We start from the raw sequence: 24,522 nt of genomic DNA, 5'->3' as shown, positions 1-24,522 counted from the left end.
TTGTTTGAGAGCAATGAAAACACAATAAACAATAATTTCCAGATTTAATTTACAGTCAAAGATCGGCAAAGATGCATTGAAATCACTAAGGATGCATATTTTTTTACTGTCTGCTATAACTTTTTTTTTTTGTTTAATCAATCCTCCCTGCTGAATCTACTGAGGAGATTATTCGTAGAAAGTCTTCCTGCCATTGTTTTATGACTGTGCTTCGTACGCAATTTCGGTAGAGCCATGGCAAACGTTTGTCCTGATATTATGCCAATCTCGATTCCAGCCACTGCTATTAGAGATACTCCAGATACTCCGCAATCGCCTCAAGCACCAACCGGTGTCCAAAGCAAGATGTTCAGATTATCCAGATCTACTTTAGTGCGATGAGACTTCAAGTTTTAACTAACCCGCCACTGCGTAGTTCCTAAAGCACGATGGATCAGGTCTGGTCTCACACAGCCCCGAACTCGGAGACTCTAGAGATCACAAACGCTGTTTCTTTTCTGTCCTATAACTCGGTAGAGCATAAGTCCGTAGCTGGAAGCCCCTCAACACTTGTCAAACTCGAGCTGTCCAAATCTCTCAAAAGTGCATTGATTTCGGCGGCTTTTAGTTACGGCAAAGACGTACTGCGCCCGACTCTTCGCTCGACCTTTGTAGAGTAAAACACATTATTTAGGCTTCACTCGGATTACAGTGCACGATTGACTAAGGTCCTTTCTTGTTTCCGATTGTGCCCGAGGCCTGTATAAAGTCGCCTCTTTGTTTGAATATTTGCGAGACATCTTAAAATTACTTGTAATCTGTTTTTGGTGCGATGTCCACTGCAGCCGGTGGGGGGGGGGGGGGGGGGGTTATGTTGTTGTTCTGCCTGGACACCTGTGTGTAACCAAGTTGATACTAGCGGTCACTGGAGGGTAAGTGCTGCAAAGAGCTTACGTTATTACACAGACAGACTTAGATTAAAGATTCACCAGCAACAAATATAGCAATCTTTAAGAATGCTTACATATGGTCTTAGTGTGTTTTGTTTTGTTGCTTAACTTTTATTTTAGTTTTAATGGGTACACTAGCTTATAAAGTACGCATAACAATAAGGTAACATAATCCACACCTCACATAATATGGGGGAATTTAAATGATAACTGGTACAAGATGATGAGGGGTAGGGAAGCATCCAAAAACAAAGCATTGAGTGTCACAACCAAATCCATGACCCTTATATCAGTAACGTGCTCATATCATATATGTGTGTGCATACTGTTAGATAATTAAACACTTTTCGTGGGTTCTTGACGCTGTCTCTTTGAATGCCCCCCGCTCCCCCAATAGGCCTCTACCTATCTCCTGTGGAACATACCATTTGCCCTTTATTCAGACCACTGATTATTTTGCTTCTTGTTTTTTTTAAAGGTCACGGATAGCTTAACTGTAATTGTTATCTGCTGAGATTTTAATTTCTCGTATTCTATATCTATCTTTTTTATAAGAGGTGGGGGTGGGGTGTGGGGGGTTTATCGACAGCGTGCCGTCGCTATCAAATCTCGGTTGGAATAATGCAATCTACTATTTGCAATTTTATAGGTCCTTACTCAAGTATAACACTTGTATTTCTGTTTTCACACCAAACAACCCACTTAATATCTTGTTTACTTCTTGTTACTTGGCGTGCACGTGAGTTCGATGCGTCGTGACTGAGCTTCACGCTGAATGGTCATTAAATGCGAGTGCGTTTTACAGAATAGTTTATTACTTGTTACTTGACGTCAACTAATAAATACACGTGAGTTTTATGAGTCGTGTCTGAGTGAGCTTTCCACTAATGGCCATCGAATGTGAATGTGTTTTTTGACCAGGACAATGACCAGACTAGGAATGACGTAGTTCGGATTAGAAGGCCTACTTGAGTTGTTATTCTGGGCGATTTGGGGCTATTATAGGATAATGAGCGAACAACAAGGACTTACAAGATGAATCCATAAGAATAATAAGAATATCACGTTCAGTGTTACCAAAAGTCAACAGCTTTTTAAGATTAAAATAGTTGCTGCAATGTGTGATCAAAAAGATAGATCCATACATAAGGGAGGTGTGGAGGGAGTGTTCAGGGCCGATTTCCAGGGGGGGCAGAAACTCTGTGCGTTTTCATACAATAAACATTCATGACGGAAGACCGGAGACGAGACATTCATATTTTTTGCCAAACGTTTTACAAAAAAAAAAAAATTACTCAAATGTGATTTGAACATAGCTACTTTTGCCCTCTAAGAAAAAAATCAAATGGTCCTTGCCTTGACTACAGGCTAAACTCTGAGACATGTCGAGCGCGCAGTTTTCTATTAGCCACCAGAGGTAGCCCAGGCAATGGTTTTGCAGCTTGATCGTAGCTTGGAATCGTGTTCTTAATATAGGTAAAACGAGTGGATTGAAGTAGCGATTTTTTCTGTGAAATGTTGCCAATAAAATTGCCTTAAACATAGAACATGTCTTGTTGTTGCCGAATGTATGTCTAATAGCGATTTGGGGGTGGTTTTCTTCGCGAAATATATTTTAAAAAACGCCACTTCAATCGACTTGTTTTACCTCTACTGAACACGATTGCAAGCTACGATTAAGCTGCAAAACCATTGCCTGGGCTACCTGTGTTAGCCACTACCAAAAACATGTAGCGCGGACATGACGGAAAAACCTGGAAAACGCGCAATTCCAGAAAGAGAGAGGAGACACAATTTCTTATCATGGCTATAGGTTCCTTGTATTACGGACAGATTTTCAAAACACAAATAACGTGAGGCCGAAGTGCACATAACCAGATTTTGGCTTTTCAAGATAATTTTTCCTTGATCATCATTACCCTGTGTATCAGGCGAAAAGCTCAAATTTCAATGACACCTTACAAAAAGTCGCATCAATCTAAAAAAAGTCGCACTTGATATTTTGTTTGCTATAAGTTACTAAGTACTCAGAGAAATTCTCCGCCTTATTCGATGTGAAATGGGCTTATTCGAAGCGTCACGTCATGTTTTTCCGTCATGTATGTAGCGCGCGACAAATTTTGAAGGGCCAGACACGAAAATCAGCTTTGTCGCTTCTACAAGATTTGGCTCGCGCTACAATGTTTTCGTAAGAAACATGTCGCACGCTGCATGTCACCTAGTTTAGCAAGGCCTTTAGCAAAACAACAACAGAGCAAATGAAACCTGACGGTCACGACCATCATGCTGTGCGCGCAGCGTGTATCTGTGTAATGAATCGGCACCCTGGGATTTCACACTCCGTTGTATACAGTTCATTCTCACGTAGATTTCCGAGCATAAAGATAACAATAGCATACTCTGCTACTAATATTTTAATTGAAAATATTCACTCAATATTCGTATAACAACAACATACACTACTACACTACTTAGTCCGTGTGGTCGTATGTTTTACGCTCCAACAAAATATCCACTCTTCCTCACATTCATCTCACTATACTGAGCTGAAACCTCATATGACATTATTCATAGCCCCGTAAGTCAGCCGTGCTGATAAATATACATCAGATGTTACTGCGGCTTCAATTTCTACCTTTTCGCTCGAATATAAAGAGTATGCTATACACATGCGGTGGCAGATCCAAGGGGGGGGGGGGGGGGGGGGTCCAGGGATGCCAGTCCCAGTCGGGAGCTAAAATTAAAAAATTCACCTCCCGCCATATTAATATATTGTTACCCACTCAATCGGATCGGTGGCCCCTTATGCCTTGTTTTCACCACTTCAAAATCTAAAGGAGCCCAACTAACCTGAAGGTCCCTAAACCTCTAAACCATCTATAAATGTATTTTATCTGGCCCTAGTACTCGTACTCGGACTTTTAAGAACATTAAGAATTCCTCCCATTCCTTTCGGACTTCCTTTAGGAGTGTTATCTAGACAGCGCAAAACATCCATCCACATCGTCTTACTCTGCAGCGCAAACCAAGATAATTACAACCGAGTACAGTTATCCAAGAACCAGACTTCAATTGCGAATGTTTACCTGTGATTTTCATGGAACGTAGTATTTTCACATGACATGAACCTTTACAAAAAAGTCGATGACGGACAAGTAAAACGTAGTAAAAATAGTCTATATTAGCATTTATACTATATTTAAAGGAGTATTGTAATCCCAAAACTCATGCTTTTGTAAGGTCACGCCCCTGCGATGTTACATAAATAACATGAACAAACGAGACGATACCGAATCAGCTATACTCATCCTTAAACTACCAAGTACATCTTGCGACGGTGAAAAGCTTCAAGAAATTTACGATAATATTAGTATTATGAAATTCCCCTTTGATTGCAAGCTGTTTTTTTCTCATTGTTAAATGAGATCCCTTACTCATTTTTAAGTCGCGTTTTAAAACGCCGAAATTCCGGTTAACCAAGAGGCAAATCCTTATTGTTGTCTTCAGTCGGGCCCGTCTCCGGTCTTCCGTCATCGCTCACATCTCGTGATTGCTAAATAATTGACTGAATTTCAGCGAAGCAGCATGACTACTCTGCTGCATTTGTTTACAGGTCGATCGTTTGGCTACAAGATGTTACTAATGTCATGCAAAAGGTCTCATATTTTGTTATCCTGACTAAGTATCAATCTGTATTCAATATTCGACTATATCAATACTCAATATTCATGCTATTTTCATGTCATTAGCTTGGTTTTCGGTTTTATCTTCTGTTCTGCCAGGAACACCATCACCGATAGCGAATGAATTCAGCTCATTATGACCTTGTAATTCCCATCATGATTATCTTTCTTTTGTATGCCCTGGCAAACTTGCACGAATAATTCTGATTCAATTTTCTCTTTGCACATGGTGCCACTGATATAAAACGCGGATATAAACATTATGTTTTTAGCCCACTAGCACATCTCTCTTTGCACCTTTAGGCTGGTTCTATAACACGTCTGACCTCTGGTCTTTTGTTCTTAAAAACGTTCGGGGTTTCATGCTATAACTCGGTAGAGCATAAGTCAGTAGCTGGCAGCTCTTCCAGACTTGACAAACTCGAGCTGTCCAGGCTCAAACTACAGCGTTCAATGTCTCTCAAGATAGCGTTAACTTCTGAGGATTTCAGGTGTGGCAACGACATACTTCGCTGGACTCTCTGCTCCACGGTTGTAGAGTAAAACACATTGGGCCTCATTCGGATCAGAGTGCATGGTTCGCTAAGCGCTCCACCAGTGTCGGACTGCGCTCGGCTACGATAAGCCTTGGTCAGCCCAATCTTCGGATTATCACCTAGAAAGTCTTGGAATTTTCTATTCATATCTCGAAGAATTCGTATATATTTCTTGCGTCTGTGGAGAATAGTCCGTAACGATTTAGTCCATGTAATAAAGCACTTGGTTGTCTCGGGCTGGATTTGGTAGCAAACTGAACACTGTTGAAACTGTCTGCGTATTTTGCTCGTCTCAGTTTTCGTCCCATCTTTCAACAGGGCTAAGAAGAGCTTACGCATTCACAAAAACAAGTTGTCAGTTCTTTCCTGTTGCATCATGGGATAACAAACTTTAAAGAGATCTATTCAGACACACCTCTGTTATTATTTTCATTCTACAAATTATGTGATGAAATCTCGAAATCACTTGCGAAAAACAAAGTTTTATAGCTTGATCATCTTACTAAATAGACAACAATGCAAAAGCCCCAAAAGTCATGGGATGCTTTCTATACTATTTTGCTAGGACGCCCAAATGACGGCAGACAGAGACTTCATTACAGCTAATCAGAAGACAGAATTTATTATGTTCACCCATGTTTCGCGGGGCATGAAAACGTTACTATTTCTTTTACGTTTATTAAACACTCGCTGCTTATGATAAGAGGGCGTTTGAGAGCCTCACATACAGTTTTACTGCACAGGATTTTCTTAAGTTAATATCGCCTCCAAGCACGTAGCTAGGTGTGGCGAACACCCACTCATCCTCCCTCTGACACCGAAAATTTTTCACATGCGACTCCTGGGTATGCAAATAGGTGAACTCTAACAGTCGCCTCTTAATAACTCTTCTTTCAGTTCCGTCTCGAAGTTTAAGTGCTTTGAGTAGATTTGACGCGAGTACATTATGGAGCTGATGCCAAAACTGCATTATTTGCATTGGCAAGGATATTTCTTTGCCACGTCCCGCTACCTATGCTCGTATTTAAGTACTCATAATTATTTTCTGAACGTGATTGACAAAATAAGATGGATGGATGGACAAGTGTTTCTTTGTTAAAGTACGTACAGCAACCTCTTGGCGGAGCCCGGATGTTTTTGGGGTTTGATGTTGTTTTTAATATTAAAAAAAAATAGATGACTTTCAATTCCACAGAGGGGATGGCAGCCCTGTAGATCCGCCAGTGGATTGAAAAGATCTTTTTTTTTTCACATTTTCTCTGATTGTGATGAGGTTCGATATTTTATACATTTATTATTATCACTAATCAGTAATTTTATGGCTTTACTTTTTCTCATACTTTTTGTTTCATGGGGTTTTCATTCCAGCGGCGTAGCCAGCATTTTTAACACGAGGGGGCCCAAAAGGGACTTATCTCTTGTATTTTAGATAATGCCTTATACATTTACTGTATTTTTGGCTGCTAAAAGGTGGGGAGGGGGGGCTAGGCCAGGGCACCTGGCTACGCCCCTGTATTTAATGCGCAAAGTCAGGATTTACCGTCGAGTATGTGGGCCAAGCACATAACATCAATTAGAAAAGACCGGTCAAGCACGTTAGGTTACGGTTCAGCACGTTCACCCTGAAAAGAAATTTCGAAAAATGTTTATCTGCGAAAATGAATCGTTTATTTAATGATCTTGTAATGCTAAAAAAAAAAATGAAAAAAATCCGGGAAAGGGGGGTCCAAGGGCCAAGAATATCAACCATTTTACCATTTAACCATTGTGAATATCATATTATATGGGGTCGAGCTTTGTCGAAAGTTAATGGATAGGGGAGTCAACTCAATCAGTCTTTCTCGGATTTTATTTACTTTCAAGATCCCATGAGCCATTATCTAAGGTACTTAAACAAAAAACTGGATTTGACTGACGGGCAAGATGTTATATATTAGATGCTAAAGTGTTGGGAATTCTCATGACTTTTAGAGGCGCATTACTGAAAAGCGCTTGACAAACTCGAGCTGTCCAGGCTCAAACAACAGCGTTCAATGCCTCTCAAGATAGCGTTAACTTCTGAGGATTTCAGGTGTGGCAAAGCCATACTTCGCTGGACTCTCTGCTCCACGGTTGTAGAGTAAAACACGGTTGTAGAGTAAACAAACTAGAACTCGTCCGATTTTTGTCTAATTTGGTACAACTAAGCTGATAGGGGAATCTTATTATTTATATTGTCTTTTAATCAAAGTTAATCTAGCCAAAAGGACGGAAATATCCAATTTGCATAAGGCAACTTTATCAAACTCTTCAATTGAATACGATATGGATAAAATGATACACCCTTTTGCAGATTTACATTGACAGAAATAAGACGTATTGCGCTAATCTAGGCGCGTGATTATTGTAACATTTTCCCAAAAGACAACAGTATGGTTTTGCATATTTCGGCCTCTAACTAAAACATTCCCTTGTGCGGACAAGTACAGTACATGGACAAAGTACGTGCGTAAACACGTTAATATCAACGGACGTACAATTCCCAGAAATCGTTAGCGTTCTGGTCACTCCCAGCATCGTCACAGTACCAAAAGGAATTTATACAAGAAAATGTAAAATTTCCAGACCAGAAAAATGGATAGTTGTAAAGTCTTAGAGGGCCGCCCAGACCGTTCTTTCCCCACTCCCCCTCGGGTAAGGTACCATTGCTGCCCCACTTGGCGCAGTTCCTGGTCAGAATGGAGTCATCTTCCGGCAGTCGGACAAACGAACCGCACGCGTCCGGAAACGTGACCCCGTCCAGAAAGTGGACCAGGACTCGGGCTCCTGAGCTGTTATTGGCCGTCATGATGTCGATGGTGCGACCGACGGACTGCTTGCGGCATCGCCACCGAAGCTGAGTGAAGCCGATAAAAGATTTTAGCTTTTGTACCGCTAGACTTTTAACTAACACGGTCCCTAACTTCTCAGTGCTTATGTAGCGGTAGTCAGCATAAAAGGCAGGCCCTAGACTTCTTTTTAATGGCTCTTTTCGCGTTACCAAGGTCCACCCACCTGAATAAAAGGAATTGTGACAATAACGTTAGCTCTGTTTTATTACAGACAGGCACAAGCAGAGAGGCAGGCTTACCTCCATTAGTTTTCATGTCACAGTAAACCCTCAGAAGTCTCCTGTCAGCCTCCAGATCGATCCAATACTCCCCTGTCGTGAGGTCTGCGTTACGTGCGAGATCCCGCAAGTCTTTGCACGAGCGCACAACTCCTTTCCAATCTCCGGCTACGATTTCAAATGAAAACGGCGTAAACACTTTGGACTACCTATTTGCATTATACTCATTCTTTTGGAATTTATTTTAGAGAAAAGTGCAAATAAATATGGGAATAAACATCTGTTTTTTGTGATCGCGAATTCTAGTATCACGCCAACGCATAATAAAATTCGTATCAAATCAGGATACTCTTCCCACCTTTTCTATCACTCAAGTAAACGGACAAATCCCTTCTTGCGAGTTTCAAAGGCTGCCTTTCTTTGGTTTCGCTGTTAAGGTCACACAGGCGAGAGCTCAAGTGATAGTTGACACTCCAGCACTGTCGTTCTTCAATGCAACTTCTAATACACTCCCAAAAATGACTTGCAAAACGGGACTCAAACGTATAACCCAGAAGGGCGACGCCTTGTTCGGAGCTGACGCTAGCGGGGCAGCTCTGCTGGTACGTCTTTTCCGGCAGAAATACCACAAGAAATACGAAACGTGCGTCCAGAACTGTTAGCGCCATGTTATAGGGAGATGAAACTAACTCTGAATACAATATTTAACCTCATTTAAGCAATTCGTGAGTCATGAGTGACACAAGCAGATGGCACTTTAATAAAGTTGGAGCAATCCGAGATAAAAAATTACACAATTACAATGGCCATCGGTTCCTTGTATTCCGGACTGATTTTTGAAACACAAATAACGTGAGGCCGAAATTCACATACCCAGATTTTTGCTTTTTAAGATATTTTTCTTTGATCATCCTTGCTCTTTCTATGACCTCAGGGAATAAAAGCTCAAATTTCAATGACACTTTACAAAAAGTCGCATCAATTTAAAAAAGTCGCATTTGATATTTTGTTTGCTGTTACTCACTAAGTACTTAGAGAAATTTTCCGCCATATTAGATCTGAAATGAGCTTATTTGAAGCGTTAAGTCATGTTTTTCCGTCATGTTAGTTGGAGATTAATTTAAAAAAGCTTTTTGGAAAGAATACACAGTTTTTTTAATACCACTTATCTGTTATAATAGCTTTCTAAATTGCTTTAGATCGCGTTTAGTCAGGAAACGATTTATCTAAAATCCTACGATCGATATTTCCACCTAAAACTTCAAATTCTTGCGCCAGAGCACAATTAATCGTGGCCAAATCCGACATATTGTACATTGAATCATGTGGAAGAATACCATTTCCGGTCAAGTCCCTCCCTCCCTCGACCCAGGACTCCGTGGTTTTTCTAAAATCCTGATTTGGCTTATTGCAAAAGCAGCGATGGGTCTTAAACTGTCATTTGTCATTTGCACTGACGTTGTTTTTTTGGAAATTAGAGTGTTCAATGTCAGCTTCGTAAGCAATCTCTGGAGAAAGCTCAAATTAAAGCTCAAGCACTGTCGTTCTTCAACGCAACTTCTAATACATTCACAAAAATGACTTGCAAAACGGGACTCAAACGTATAACCCAGAAGGAGCTGTTCGGAGCTGACGCTAGCGGGGCACCTCTGCTGGGACGTCTTTCCCGTCAGATAAAACACAAGAAATACGAAACGCGCGTCCACAACTGTTAGCGCCATGTTTGAGGAAGATGAAGCAATATTTGAATTGAATATGCTCTTCATTTAAAACAAGCAATTCGTGAGTCATGAGTGACACAAGCACATGGTACTTCATAAAGTATATTGGATTATTATTTGCTCTTATTTGATTTTTATCTTGCTCTGATTCAAGTTATCAGCCTTATATAAGTCGTTTTAGACATTTACTCTAATCATACAGAAGCATATGTGATTCACTTTTTTGTGAGAACCTTCGCTAATAGCGCATTTTACTAACACTAAGAAAACAGCGTATTGCAAAACTCGTTCTTCTCTTGAATTAAAAGGTTCTTGCTTTATATTTTCTATTATTTAAATGAGCAATGGAGGTTTAGCTGTTTAGTAGGCGTTTATTTTTTAAATGCGACTAAGCGACGAGCGCACAACTCCTTTCCAATCTCCGGCTGCGAGTTCAAATGAAAACGGCGTAAACACTTTGGACTACCTATTTGCATTATACTCATTCTTTTGGAATTTATTTTAGAGAAAAAAGTGCAAATAAATATGGGAATAAACATCTGTTTTTTGTGATCACAAATTCTATTATCACGCCAACGCATGATAAAATTCGTATTAAATCAGGATAACTCTTCCCACCTTTTCTATCACTCAAGTAAACGGACAAATCCCTTCTTGCGAGTTTCAAAGGCTGCCTTTCTTTGGTTTCGCTGTTAAGGTCACACAGGCGAGAGCTCAAGTGATAGTTGACACTCCAGCACTGTCGTTCTTCAATGCAACTTCTAATACACTCCCAAAAATGACTAGCAAAACGGGACTCAAACGTATAACCCAGAAGGGCGACGCCTTGTTCGGAGCTGACGCTAGCGGGGCAGCTCTGCTGGGACGTCTTTTCCGTCAGAAATAACACAAGAAATACGAAACGCGCGTCCACAACTGTTAGCGCCATGTTAAAGGCAGATGAAACTAACTCTGAATACAATATTTATCCTCATTTAAGCAATTCGTGAGTCATGAGTGACACAAGCAGATGGTACTTTAATAAAGTTGGAGTTTAATTTAAAAAAAAGCTTTTTGGAAAGAAAAAAAGTTTTTTTAATACCATCTACTTATTATAATAGATTTCTAAATTGCTTTAGGTCGCGTTTAGTCAGGAAACTAAAATCCTACGATCGATATTTCCACCTAAAATTCTTAAATTAAACGAAACTTACCTGGAAGTTGAAGTTTGATTGGGGTTGTTCTAGTCACCATAACATTGAGGGATTAAGTGAGATAGCAGCGATGCGCATGCGCAACTTCAGTCTTTAAATAAACAGATTGTAGGCATCTTCAAAAACTTGAGGAAAAGCCAAACAATACTGGGAGGGACCCTCTAATACAGGGAGGGCACTTAATCCCGCAATGTTATGGTGACTAGAAGAATCCCAATCAAACTTCAACTTCCAGGTAAGTTTCGTTTAATTTAAGAATTCTTCTACATCACCACATTGAGGGACCAAGTGAGATTTTGCAGCCAAGATGACTGCAATCTGCGTGAATTTCCAACACACAATGTGGACAATATTGTTGTAAAAACAATGCATGTATTTACTCTAAAAATAATAGCCAACGCTATAACCAAGTCACATGTGAGAATTGAACATGTTTCAATGAAATTGGTGAAGACAAAAATTCCACTCTAATACTGTAGTCTATTGCTCAAACAGTTATGAATCATTTGATACAGACAGTACTGCTTTAACATAGTCGTTGTCGCTGACAACTGGCATGTTGTAATGTTTGCCAAATGTCCTCTCACTGGACCATCCGGCCTTTGCAAGGATATCTGTGACATGCACACCCCCTTTCCTGGCTGCAGATGTTGATGCTGCGCGGGTACTATGAGCACCAAATGCAACTGTGTCAATCCCAGCTTGTTCCATACATGACTTAATCCATCTCCTTAGAGTATCCGCACTAACAGCGTGATGAGGTTTGGAGTGGGTTATCAAAAGCTTTGTTTCACTCCCCCTGAGAGGTTTAGTTCTTGCTAGGTATACCTCCAAAGTTCTAACTGCACATAGCTTTTCTTCACTTGGATACTTTGTAGAAGGTAGATTTTACAGTAGGCCTGGACTGTTTGAGTAAATCAAGCTTGAATACAATGCAATCTGCTCTTCTTTCCATTGATGAAATGTCAAGTAAGTGGAGTGATTGCACTCGCTGTGCTGTAACGAGTGCTAGCAGCATGACAGTTTTCAGTGAGAGTTCTTTCAAGGAGAGCTCCTCATTTGCCACCCATTGCCTTAGTAAGTTCAAAACTAGTTGTACATCCCATACAAATGCATATCTGCTTTCTGTTGGCCGACATCCAAAGACTCCTTTCATAAATCTTGATATCAGTGGGTGATTACCAATTGTAATTCTGCTGCCACAGTCCAAGCATGATAGGGCGCTGCGTGCTGTATTTATAGCGCTATACTTCAGTCCTGAATTGTAAAGGCTAGTAAGAAATGCCAAGGCATTTTCTACAGACACCTCAGTTCTATCAATCTGTCTCTCACTACAAAAGTGTTCCCACTTTTTAAGATATGTTGCATATTGCTTCTTTGTTCCCGTTCTCCATGACTCTCCCAGAGACATAACAAGCCATCAGCCGCAACTTTGGTTTGAGTGGATGCTGTTCCATGGAGTGAGGTAGAATCAGCAGGTCGTCCCTCTTTGGCAAAACCCGTGGGTGATCTATCAGCATGTTCAGAAGTATGGGGAAGAATGTCTGAGTTGGCCAAACTGGAACAAGTATTACTCCTTGTGCTTCCTCCTCTGCTACCTTCTGAAGGCATCTGCTGATCAAACAAACTGGGGGAAAAGCATAAAATATTCTGTTAGCCCAAGAGATTGAAAATGCATCAACAAATGTTGCCTCTGGGTCTGGTCTCCATGAGACATAGGTTGACAATTGTTTGTTCAACCTCGATGCAAAAAGGTCAACCTTCATTGGCCCCCATAAGCTGTTAATTTCTGTAAAAACAGTATGGTGCAATTGCCATTCCGTTTTATCATTAAACAATCTGGATTCTTGATCTGCTGCGACATTATCTTTTCCTGGGAGATGTGCAGCCTTCAGCCAGATTTTGTGCTCAATTGCCCAAAGCCATATTTCTCTAGCAATGGCGTTACATGATCTAGATTTACTGCCACCCATATTATTAACATAGCATACTGCTGTAGTGTTATCACTTTCAATCCTGATGTGGGCATTGTAAACATCTTTGCATAAAGATTTTAAGGCAAAAAATATCGCTTGGGTTTCTAGGTCATTGATGGAGCAGCTGGTTTCTACAAATAACCAGCATCCCCCTGTTCTCTTGTTGCCTAGTTCAGCGCCCCATCCTTTTTTGGATGCATCAGTTCTGAGTGTCATGTCTGGATTTCCATGTGAAATCTGCTTTTCTGAATTAAGAATGTGTGTAGCCCACCATTCTAAGTCAGATTTGCATGTGTCACTTAGTTGGCACTCAGCATCAAAATTCCCTTTGTTTAGTTTTAGATGGTCAATTTTCTCATTCTCAAGGCTTCTATAGAAGAGCATACCCATTTCTACACCAGGAGTGCTGGCCACCATGAGCCCGATTATGTGAGCTAAATCACGAATCAGGATATGTTGCGATTTTCTTAGCATTTTCTGGCACTCTGACTGTAAATTGAGGGCTTTTGCTTTCGTAATTTTTACTGTCATAGTAACCGAATTGATAGTAAACCCCAGAAAATCAATCTCTTGTGTTGGTATAAACACAGATTTTTTGGGGTGTATAATAAACCCCAATCTTTGAAATAGGGATACAGTCTCTTTGACGTTATTCCAACACTCCAGTTGAGTAGCTCCCTGTAGGAAGGAGTCGTCTATGTATGCAACATTGACAAAACCTTGTTGCCTGAGTTCCGAGTACACATGCTTGAGAAGCTTAGTAAATTTCCTAGGACAGCATGCAAGTCCATTGGGGAAACTAGTATACTGGAAAAGAGTGTTTTTCCATTTAAATCTCAGATATTTCCTATGCTCAACAGCAATAGGAACTGAATGGTATGCGTCCTTGAGATCAACAGATGACATAAAGCAGTTGGGCCTAATATCAGTATAATCACTGATTTAATACTCTCCATCTTAAAATGATGATATTCGACGTTCTCATTGAATGTTTTTAAATTCAGTATAACTCTGTGGGTACCATCCTTTTTTGGTCTTATAAAGATAGGGGATATAAATTCCCCTGAGCAATGCATGCAGACTTCAATGATACCTTTCTCTAAGAGCTTCGCAAGCTCACTATGATAGCTGCTTCTACTGAATTAGTGTGATAGATATCCCTTGTACCTTGTTGACAATTCAATTCAAGGTCAGAAACCAAATCTATATAACTATGAAGCACAGAGTCCAAAATGGCGCTATCTGAGGTAATTTCTTGCCACTCGGGCAAGAATTCCTGTAGTCTCCCAGCCTTGAATTGGTCCACAGGTACCAAGTGAAAACTATCGTTTTCAAAACAAATGGATGGAGCTCGACTCACCTCAGGTACAGTTTTGTTCACTGCTTCTGTTTGCTCATCCCTCCCCTCTTTCGCCGACTGTCTTGAGGGGAGGAGCGCTTGGCTAAAAAAGGCTTAGATGAGGGGTTGGAATACCCACTGGACGAGCTTCTTGAGTAGAAGTGTTGGCCCGTCCTACAGCGACTGCTACTAGAGCGCGCGTTGTTGTTTGTTATGACGGCTTTTGTTTCTGTCTTTTCCTATCGCCTTCCTGACCACCTTGTTAGTCTTGCCAATATCATCCAAGCGTTTGGATGTGTCTCCCCCAAAAAGGAACTTATTGATCGGGACAGATGATGAAAACAGCGAAGTGTAGTCATCATTGAGGTCAGGTTTTATGCATTCACGGCGACGGCAGTTCAGCTCGTAATTTACATAACTTAGCATATCAATAGATGATATTTCTTTCTCGACATGCTTGTCAAGTTCAATAACAATATCACTGTTATCGATTTTGTTTTCCTTGACTTCGGCCTGTAGATCGATAATGCCGTTGAGCTGTTTGGTGAGCTCGATTACGCCTTTCACAAGCGCACTCTGTGCAGTTTGTGCGCGTGAATCAAAAGAGCGTGTTTGTGGGCGAAGACGATTCCAGATTAATTCGTCAAATTTAGTCGCCACTAGCGAGCTGCAATTCCCTGGGCGGATGATTTTTTCCATGCTTTCCTTCATCTCCGCCTCGTCAGGTTTTTCAGCCTTAAATATAAGGTTGTTTACCAACTCTGCGAGTTGTGCATTTACTTATTTCTTCGTCTTTTCCGTTCATGTTCAGTCTCTCAGCAATGGCGCTTAGCAAGTTGTCTGAGGACGTTTTCCCCCGCTAGGGCTTGCTGCAGATTTATCTGTGGGTTGGTCCGATACCCTGGCAGCAGTTTCCTGGCCCACTGGTGAGGCACCAATGCGAGGTCTCTTGGAGGTTTTGGGCTGATTTTCATCAGCACTTTCATCTCCGCTCGATCCGCACTCACTTATTTGAGAACGCGAAACCTCTTGTGGAGGTCTCCTCTATTGTGGTCTGGAGCTTTGAAAAACTATCTTGCATAGTTTCTTGGAGATTAATAATGGAATTTGAGATCAAACTGCCAAATTTCATGAGTTCGCTCTGCTCATTTGTCGAGGCTGGTGGCGTGGTTTCGGCCGTTTTCCCATTCATGGCCGGTGCGCCTTGACTTCCCGCCACTTTTTTGTGGCGCTTTGTGTGCCTTTTTTGGTTCCACTCTCCTTCGCCAAAGGAGTACTTGCCTCGCTCATGTCACTAGGAACGAATCTCCTTTCTTTCCCTTGTTATTTATCTCCATTCGCAGACATGTCTTTCCGCGAGATTTCTCCACGGCCACGCCGTGAAGTTCAGTCACCGCTCGCCAAAGTTTGTGCGGGAAAAAGGTCGTAGTTCTTTCCCAAAGTTTTTTGGCGGTTGATGCGTGACTGTTTATCACTATGTACACTTCTGCGAAGTGTCTAAACTATTTTTCACTTCTACGAAGTGCAAATATGATCGAGGACACGTCCCTGACAAACGTTTGACTGTCGTTGCACCGAAGGCAAACGTGCACTGAAGTTGCGCATACGCATCGTTGCTATCTCACTTGGTCCCTCAATGTGGTGACGTAGACGAACTGCAAATTCTTGCGCCAGAGCACAATTAATCGTGGCCAAATCCGACATATTGTACATTGCATCATGTGGAAGAATACCACTTCCGGTCAAGTCCCTCCCCCCTCGACCCAGGACTCCGTGGTTTTTCTAAAATCCTGATTTGGCTTATTGCAAAAGCAGCGATGGGTCTTAAACTGTCATTTGTCATTATCACTGACGTTTTTTTTTTTTTGGAAATTACAGTGTTCAATGTGATTTTTCTAAAATCCTGATTTGGCTTATTGCAAAAGCAGCGATGGGTTTTAAACTGTCATTTGTCATTTGCACTGACGTTGTTTTTTTTGGAAATTAGAGTGTTCAATGTCAGCTTCGTAAGCAATCTCTGGAGAAAGCTCAAATTAAAGTTGACACTCAAGCACTGTCGTTCTTCAACGCAACTTCTAATACATTCCCAAAAATGACTTGCAAAACGGGACTCAAACGTATAACCCAGAAGGGCGACGCCTTGTTCGGAGCTGACGCTAGCGGGGCAGCTCTGCTGGGACGTCTTTCCCGTCAAATAAAACACAAGAAATACGAAACGCGCGTCCAGAACTGTTAGCTCCATGTTTGAGGAAGATGAAGCAATATTTGAATTGAATATGGTCTTTTCATTTAAATCAAGCAATTCGTGAGTCATGAGTGACACAAGCAGATGGAACTTCAATACAGTATATTGGATTTTGATATTGATCTAAAAAAGCTTTTAACAGCGCAAATATATAGTTTACTCTCATTTCACTGAGAAGTAAGATTCGCTTTCTATCTTGCTCTGATTCAAGTTATCGTTAGCCTTTTATTAGGCGATTTATACATTTACTCTAATGATACAGAAGCATGTGTGAGTTCATTTGGTTGTGAGAACGTTTGCTAATAGCGCAATTTACTAACACTAAGAAAACAGCGTGTTGCAAAACTCGTTCCTCTCTTAAATGAAAAGGTTCTTGCTTTATATTTTCTATTATTTAAATGAGCAATGGAGGTTTCGCCGCATAAAAAATTAATGGTAAGCCTGTTAATACAAAAATTTAAGGTAAGCCTGTTAATACAAAATTTTATGGAAAGCCTGTTATTAAACCTAGAACAACCTAGAGGCCTATAGCATACTTTTTCAAACTTGTGTTGATTTATAAGCTTGGGTTGATTTGTAAACATTTAATATATGTATATATACTTGTCAGATAGAAAATCAAAACAACAAAAAAGACTTCCAAAAATACAACGTTTAATGTGTTATACAATTTATATAATATACATATAGCCCTGGGGAGGGGTACTCAGCCTATATTTGGCAATAGGGGTGCCGCTGGGGTTTTTTAAACCTGACCCTGTTTAGGACAAAAATTTTGAAATACCATACCCTGTCTTGGACAACACCCTTGATTTTAGGACCCTGTTTAGGACAACACCCTCAATTTTAAGACCCTGTTAGCACGTGAGAGCAAGCAAGGCAATCAGGTCGGCGGCAGGATCAGCGGTTTAGCAAGGCAACCAAATCGGTACCCTGTTTAGGACAGCCTTGCTTAAAATTCTGACCCTGTTCAGGACAAAGAGGCCTGAAATATATAACCTGTTCAGGTCAGAGAGGCCTGGAATGTATACCCTGTTCAGGACAGAGAGGTCAATAACCATACCCTGTCCAGCAGCATGTTCCCATATAGCCCATAAAAGGGAGTACCCCCCCCCCCCCCTCACCGGGACATATAGCTTGTAACATGTAATATGCCCATTACAAATGGTTATCCCTATGATGGAGAATCATATTAGCAAAAGCTATGCATATTATCATTTCCATTGTGTTCTGGTTAGATCAACCTTTGTTCTAATACTTTGTCCTATACTGTCCTAGTGATTTACATCAATCAATCAATCATCAAGTCCTCATGTGACCTTATTTAGTTGACTAAGTCTCCATCATCCAGCTTGTGGTTTTCCATCCAGCCTTGTAATTCTGCACTAGTCAATTGAAACTCCCACACCCATGCTCCTGAGGAAGACTTTGACCCCCCACCCTCTCGGGAAGAAAATGCTGTCAGTCAGGCCCTTATCTTTCATAACTAGTACACTTAAGCGGGTCAGGGGTGTAGTAGGGAGTGGGACACTGGGGGCATGTGCCCCCAAACATTTTTCAAAAATATAAGGAAATAACCAGTAGAGGTGTGGCTGTGTCCCCCCCAATATTTTCTTAATGTTTCTGTATTGTGCCCCCCCCATCCTACATGGCCCTGCGAGTACATTTGTACCAATTACTATGAAGATAACAGTTACTAAAAAAAATGAAAAAATAAATAATTTTCATCTGGCACCAGTTATCATTCATATTCCTTTTACACATTTCGCAGTGCAGCTTGCCACACGCTGATACATGGAAATGCTTGCTACAGAGGAGAAAGAGAACCAAACCAGAAACTGACATGAGTTTTGCAAAGTACATGTGATGCTATTCACTTATCCTAAAACCCCCCAGGGTAGAGACAAGTCTCAGAGTAAAAAACTTTCAATTCCCCCACCTCCTCAGATCAGATTCTAGTCCAAAAGTGCTATAAACCTAAATTTAACCACACACTTCCATGGGGGAGGGCGGGGTTTAAATGACTAGTGCATTAGTAGGGCACTCTCTCATAGTGCTTATGGCACAACATTTTATATACCTGCTATTCACATAAAAATTCTACACAAGCTTCCTAGCTGTTATCATATACTATTTATAACTTAAAGCTCACATTTAAAAAAATCATAACAAAAACTGTAATTTTAATCAAAATTTTAAATGAGATGTGAGTAAGTTTCAGCTGTTGCGAATTCGAAATAAACAGTAAAATCTAAAAAAAACACCTGGATAGACTTACCTTTATAATATCAAGTCCCAATAAAAGTAAGTAAAAGTGAGTGAGACGGTGAATCTGAGTTATGGAGGCCTGCTGTAAACAATGTGCTCGGTTCCATAACTCAGACAGCACTTTTTCGTAAATCCAAGACTATCAAGCCAGTGCTGTAAATTTTAAACCACTCCTAGAAAAACGTATCCATATGGGTTGTTCTAGCGGTGATTTATGTCTTTATGTGAACGTAATTTGTATTTTTGGAAGTCTTTGGTTCAGCGAATTGTTAGGGAAAAGGTTGTTCGGAACTCGCCGCCGCTCGTATGATAATTCGTAACCGAGAGTAGACTAGTTCCCAGTTCTCTCACGACCAAGGGCAACCTCGGTGATTGAAACGAAGCTCTATCGAATTTTTGGTAATCTTCCTATAATCCTTTGCGCCCCTTTCAACTTAAGCGACTGGGCGCGAGTTTAGGCATGTCAGTCAAATAGCACGTTTCTCACATCCTGTCAAGGTGGCACATCGAGGAAAATGTGAAAAATAATGCAATGAATTGTACACACAATCTTTATTCGTGCAGATAGTTACTAAAGCAATTATCGCTCTATCGGTTTATCTTATAACCACCATTTGTCATTTGCACTAAACTTTTTGTGAAATAAGAGTGTTAAGTAAGGAATGTATATTTTATTATAAGAAAAAAATGTCAATAAAGCGCCTTTAAACAAAAATCATTAATTTATTTTCTTTTTCGAAATTGAGGTAAAATATTCAGATATTAGATCAATGCGAGGGTACCTTTGTATTGTTCGCTAAAGAAAGCGTTATTAGGGGCGAGTATATCTGGATTAGGTTCGATCCTCGACAAAAGGGCTCGATTTTTTTTATTACTAATCCGTATTTTTTACTTTTTTTCATTTCATCGTTGTACGGAGCTTTAAGTTCTTGGTCATTTTGTATACAAATAGCCAGGATTTGCTGACGGGGATTGTGCGTGAATAGATAGTCTTCCCCAGCAGAAATAACACAAGAAATACGAAACGCGCATCCAGAACTGTTAGCGCCATGTTATAGGGAGATGAAACTAACTCTGAATACAATATTTATCCTCATTTAAGCAATTCGTGAGTCATGAGTGACACAAGCAGATGGTACTTTAATAAAGTATGGTCAAAACGTTTCCATAAGCTTTAAAACGTCTTGGACCTAATTATGAACGTACCTAATTGTGATGACATGATCACTCATTTTTTATAAAAATATTCAAATTTCTTTTGAAAAACTAAGATTTCAAGAAGTCAGACAGACATTTATTCCTGTTTTATTTTTCTCTTCTGCCACATTGTAAAAGATTCGCCTTCATCATATCAAAACAAATCTAAAATCGAACAACTTGCGAAGAAAAGGTCATCAAGTTTTTTATTAGAGGTTTGCATAACGTGCTCTTTTTAAAAAAAGCAATTTTTTTTTTCCTGCAATGTAATTATGTTTTCGCAATAAATGGCCTTCCAGTCTTGTTTAGAGCTGCAATTTAATATAAGAAATAGCTCTGTAAGAAGGACAATGTTTCTTTGCATAGTTTTTACATGGTCAGGCCTGTAACCGGAAAATCAAAATTTTACCGAGGCAAAGCTACAATCGGCGAATTAAATGTTGATATTTTACCGAGGCAAAGCTACAATCGGCGAATGAAATGTTGATATTTTACCGAGGCAAAGCTACAATCGGCGAATGAAATGTTGATATTTTACCGAGGCAAAGCTACAATCGGCGAATGAAATGTTGATATTTTACCGAGGCAAAGCTACAATCGGCGAAAGAAATGTTGATATTTTACCGAGGCAAAGCTACAATCGGCGAATGAAATGTTGATATTTTACCGAGGCAAAGCTACAATTGGCGAATGAAATGTTGATATTTTACCGAGGCAAAGCTACAATCCGCGAATTAAATGTTGATATTTTACCGAGGCAAAGCTACAATCAGCGAATGAAATGTTGATATTTTACCGAGGCAAAGCTACAATCGGCGAATTAAATGTTGATATTTTACCGAGGCAAAGCTACAATCGGCGAATTAAATGTTGATATTTTACCGAGGCAAAGCTACAATCGGCGAATTAAATGTTGATATTTTTTAGTGGAAAACGCTTTTCATGTGTTCACGTCATATTTCTTGTATAACTCCTTTGTACCCCCCCCCCCCCCTTCCCCTTTCCTAAGAACCCCTTCCCCCTTTCCATGTTGTAGTCTGACACCTGCGACCATAGTCCTCAACATTGAATGGGGGGAGGGGGAAATTTTTGTGTTTTTATTTGAAAAATATCATATTGAGTATATAACTGATTAAGAAATCATTTATCAACTAAGCTAACAGGCGCGCAAGCTAACATAGAGGAGTAAATGTTGGGCAAATGCCACGCTAAAGAGTAGCCTCGTGGCTTGGCTTCTATTGGCTGAGCGGCTTATCGGTTCATGACGTCACTTATGATTTGCCGCTCATCGCCTTGAATGCGTGACAACAAAGGGCTGTTACAAGACGCCCGCGGACGAGGCTATGCTAAGAGCATTATAGCGTGGTTACCAAGCAAAGTTTTCAGAAAGTTAGCCAATCAGCATTCGAGAATCACACCTTTGATTGAGAAGCACTAAATTATAGGAGGGTTCCCTGTTTACATTGAATCATTTCACTGCCACGCTGGGCTTAGTGAAATTGATTTCAATTAAAAAGCACGTTTCTCGCATGTCAAGGTGGAAACGGTAGCGTGCGTCGTTTGCGAGATGCCATGAATCTCGTGCATTTTCTTACGAGTTCAGAAAAATATCAATAAATCTAGGGATAAATTTTACACACATTCTTTATTTGTATTAATAAGATCAGAAGCGACGTACCTCAAGGGGCGTTTTCGAGAGAAGAAAATAATTTCACGATCAAAACTGCCTTGATCCTATGTTAAGCAAATAGGAAGTCGATGCTAGGGTTACAAGATTTGATCATAAAATCGGAGTTATTTTCTTATGTATTCAGCAACACCACTAATGATAATTACATAAAATTTGCTTTGAAATGGAAGGTGAGATCTTTTTTTAAAAGCTTGCCTTTTTATTACACATGACATTCATGACATTCATGACATTTTTTTACACATGACATTGCACACCCCCCCCCCTCTCAACAAATCCTGTCTGTTTTTGACGTTTTACCGGTTATACAAGATTGCATAACACGTTATTAGGACTACTTGGTTACAAAAAAAATTACGTGTTCGACCTTTAGTGTATAGTCTGTAAAACTAAAAACAAAAGTCCCCTCGATGAGCTCCTATAACTCTTGGGATAATTGTAAGTAAATATTGTTTAAATGAAAAAAATGTACGTGTAAACACGTTATCAACGGACGTACAATTCCCAGAAATCGTTAGCGTTCTGGTCACTCCCAGCATCGTCACAGTACCAGAAGGAATTTATACAAGAAAAGGTAAAATGTCCAGACCAGAAAAATGGATAGTTGTAAAGTCTTAAGTGGCGGTACAGGCCGTACTTTCCCCACTCCCCCTCGGGTAAGGTACCATTGCTGCCCCACTTGGCGCAGTTCCGGGTCAGGATGGAGTCATCTTCCGGCAGTCGGACAAACGAACCGCACGCGTCCGGAAACGTAACCCCGTCCAGGAAGTGGACCAGGACTCGGGCTCCTGAGCTGTTATTGGCCGTCATGATGTCGATGGTGCGACCGACGGACTGCTTGCGGCATCGCCAGCGAAGCTGAGTGAAGCCGATTGAAGATTTTAGCTTTTGTACCGCTGGACTTGTAACTAACACGGTCCCTAACTTCTCAGTGCTTATGTAGCGGTAGTCAGCATAAGAGGTATTCACTAGACTTCTTTTTAATGGCTCACTTCGCGTTACCAAGGTCCACCCACCTGAATATAAGGAATTGTGACAATAACGTTAGCTCTGTTTTATTACAGACAGGCACAAGCAGAGAGGCAGGCTTACCTCCATTAGTTTTCATGTCACAGTAAACCCTCAGAAGTCTCCTGTCAGCCTCCGGATCGATCCAATACTCCCCTGTCGTGGGGTCCGCGTTACCCGCGAGATCCCGCAAGTGTTTGCACGAACGCACAACTCCTTTCCAATCTCCGGCTACGAGTTCAAATAAAAGCGGTGTAAACCGCTAAGAATTCACAGGCTATGAAAGCTTTAGCAATCTTATTTAAAATAGGTGAATATCTGAAATAGGTGAATATTTGAAATAGGTGAATATCTGAAATAGGGGAATATCTGAAATAAGTGAATATCTGAAATAGGTGAATTTACTCACCTGTTAGATTATTTTTATTAAAAAAAACTTTATTTCTTTTTACATTTTCGCTTTCGAACTTATTCGCCTTATACTTATGATTGTGTTTTTGGAGGATGAAATACAAACGATAATATAAATGTAAAGTCATCTCACAAAACTTTAACGCCCACCAACGCCAACACAAATAACTCAAAAACACTCATACATTTTACCGCAGACTGGCGTGACGAATGTAAGTTTCTTAAAAGATATATCCAAAAAAAAGTTTGCTTTAAATGTAAGAAAAAAGTTATTTAAAAAAAAAGTTCATCAGTTTGCCTGTCTTGGTGAAAAGCTTGTGTCACAAACCTTGTAAAAACCTTATTAAATATTCTACACAATGCACACGAAATACTCTTCCCACCTTTTCTATCACTCAAGTAAACGGACAAATCCCTTCTTGCGAGTTTCAAAGGCTGCCTTTCTTTGGTTTCGCTGTTAAGGTCACACAGGCGAGAGCTCAAATGATAGTTGACACTCCAGCACTGTCGTTCTTCAATGCAACTTCTAATACACTCCCAAAAATGACTTGCAAAACGGGACTCAAACGTATAACCCAGAAGGGCGACGCCTTGTTCGGAGCTGACGCTAGCGGGGCAGCTCTGCTGGGACGTCTCTCCCGTCAGATAAAACACAAGAAATACGAAACGCGCGTCCAGAACTGTTAGCGCCATGTTATAGGGAGATAAAACTAACTCTGAATACAATATTTATCCTCATTTAAGCAATTCGTGAGTCATGAGTGACACAAGCAGATGGTACTTTAATAAAGTATGGTCAAAACGTTTCCATAAGCTTTAAAACGTCTTGGACCTAATTATGAACGTACCTAATTGTGATGACATGATCACTCATTTTTTATAAAAATATTCAAATTTCTTTTGAAAAACTAAGATTTCAAGAAGTCAGACAGACATTTATTCCTGTTTTATTTTTCTCTTCTGCCACATTGTAAAAGATCGTCTTCATCATATCAAAACAAATCTAAAATCGAACAACTTGCGAAGAAAAGGTCATCAAGTTTTTTATTGGAGGTTTGCATAACGTGCTCTTTTTAAAAAAAGCAATTTTTTTTCCTGCAATGTAATTATGTTTTCGCAATTAATGGCCTTCCAGTCTTGTATAGAGCTGCAATTTAATAAAAGAAAGAGCTCTTCAAGAAGGACAATGTTTCTTTGCATAGTTTTTACATGGACAGGCCTGTAACCAGAAAATCAAA

At 40.3% G+C, this 24,522-nt stretch overlaps 2 protein-coding genes and 1 long non-coding RNA gene across 4 annotated transcripts; all 3 read right to left on the bottom strand.

The window, feature by feature from the left end:
* Nucleotides 1–6,981: 6,981 nt before the first annotated feature.
* Nucleotides 6,982–10,901, bottom strand: LOC5512336. 2 transcript variants are annotated; one of them, XM_048730136.1, is made up of 3 exons: nt 10,576–10,901; nt 8,258–8,404; nt 6,982–8,181 (listed from the first exon to the last, which is right to left on the bottom strand). In XM_048730136.1, the coding sequence occupies exons 1-3, from the start codon at nt 10,883–10,885 to the stop codon at nt 7,652–7,654; spliced, it is 987 nt and encodes a 328-aa protein (XP_048586093.1). In that variant the 5' UTR covers nt 10,886–10,901; the 3' UTR covers nt 6,982–7,651. The 2 variants fall into 2 exon arrangements, with proteins under 2 accessions (XP_048586093.1, XP_001632676.2); XM_001632626.3 differs by lacking the exon at nt 10,576–10,901 and adding an exon at nt 8,595–8,931.
* Nucleotides 10,902–11,502: 601 nt separating this feature from the next.
* Nucleotides 11,503–14,641, bottom strand: LOC116613168. The gene is made up of 2 exons (XR_007312220.1): nt 14,487–14,641; nt 11,503–12,764 (listed from the first exon to the last, which is right to left on the bottom strand). It is a non-coding gene; the product is annotated as an uncharacterized LOC116613168 (long non-coding RNA).
* Nucleotides 14,642–21,963: 7,322 nt separating this feature from the next.
* Nucleotides 21,964–23,984, bottom strand: LOC5500940. The gene is made up of 3 exons (XM_048730143.1): nt 23,668–23,984; nt 22,958–23,104; nt 21,964–22,881 (listed from the first exon to the last, which is right to left on the bottom strand). The coding sequence occupies exons 1-3, from the start codon at nt 23,975–23,977 to the stop codon at nt 22,352–22,354; spliced, it is 987 nt and encodes a 328-aa protein (XP_048586100.1). The 5' UTR covers nt 23,978–23,984; the 3' UTR covers nt 21,964–22,351.
* Nucleotides 23,985–24,522: the final 538 nt, after the last annotated feature.

The sequence above is a fragment of the Nematostella vectensis genome, chromosome 1 (genome assembly GCF_932526225.1).
Source record: "Nematostella vectensis chromosome 1, jaNemVect1.1, whole genome shotgun sequence".
Lineage (NCBI taxonomy): Eukaryota > Metazoa > Cnidaria > Anthozoa > Actiniaria > Edwardsiidae > Nematostella > Nematostella vectensis.
This window is presented reverse-complemented; position numbering and strand designations above follow the sequence as displayed.

Excerpts from the sequence above, each read along its gene's own strand:
- LOC5512336 (XM_048730136.1), bottom strand. The coding sequence starts at position 10,885 with ATGGCGCTAACAGTTGTGGACGCGCGTTTCGTATTTCTTGTGTTATTT. Across the intron at positions 8,405-10,575 it reads TTACTTGAGTGATAGAAAAG|CCGGAGATTGGAAAGGAGTT; the intron begins GTGGGAAGAGTT and ends TTGAAATCGTAG. Across the intron at positions 8,182-8,257 it reads TGACATGAAAACTAATGGAG|GTGGGTGGACCTTGGTAACG; the intron begins GTAAGCCTGCCT and ends CCTTTTATTCAG.
- LOC5500940 (XM_048730143.1), bottom strand. The coding sequence starts at position 23,977 with ATGGCGCTAACAGTTCTGGACGCGCGTTTCGTATTTCTTGTGTTTTAT. Across the intron at positions 23,105-23,667 it reads TTACTTGAGTGATAGAAAAG|CCGGAGATTGGAAAGGAGTT; the intron begins GTGGGAAGAGTA and ends TTGAACTCGTAG. Across the intron at positions 22,882-22,957 it reads TGACATGAAAACTAATGGAG|GTGGGTGGACCTTGGTAACG; the intron begins GTAAGCCTGCCT and ends CCTTATATTCAG.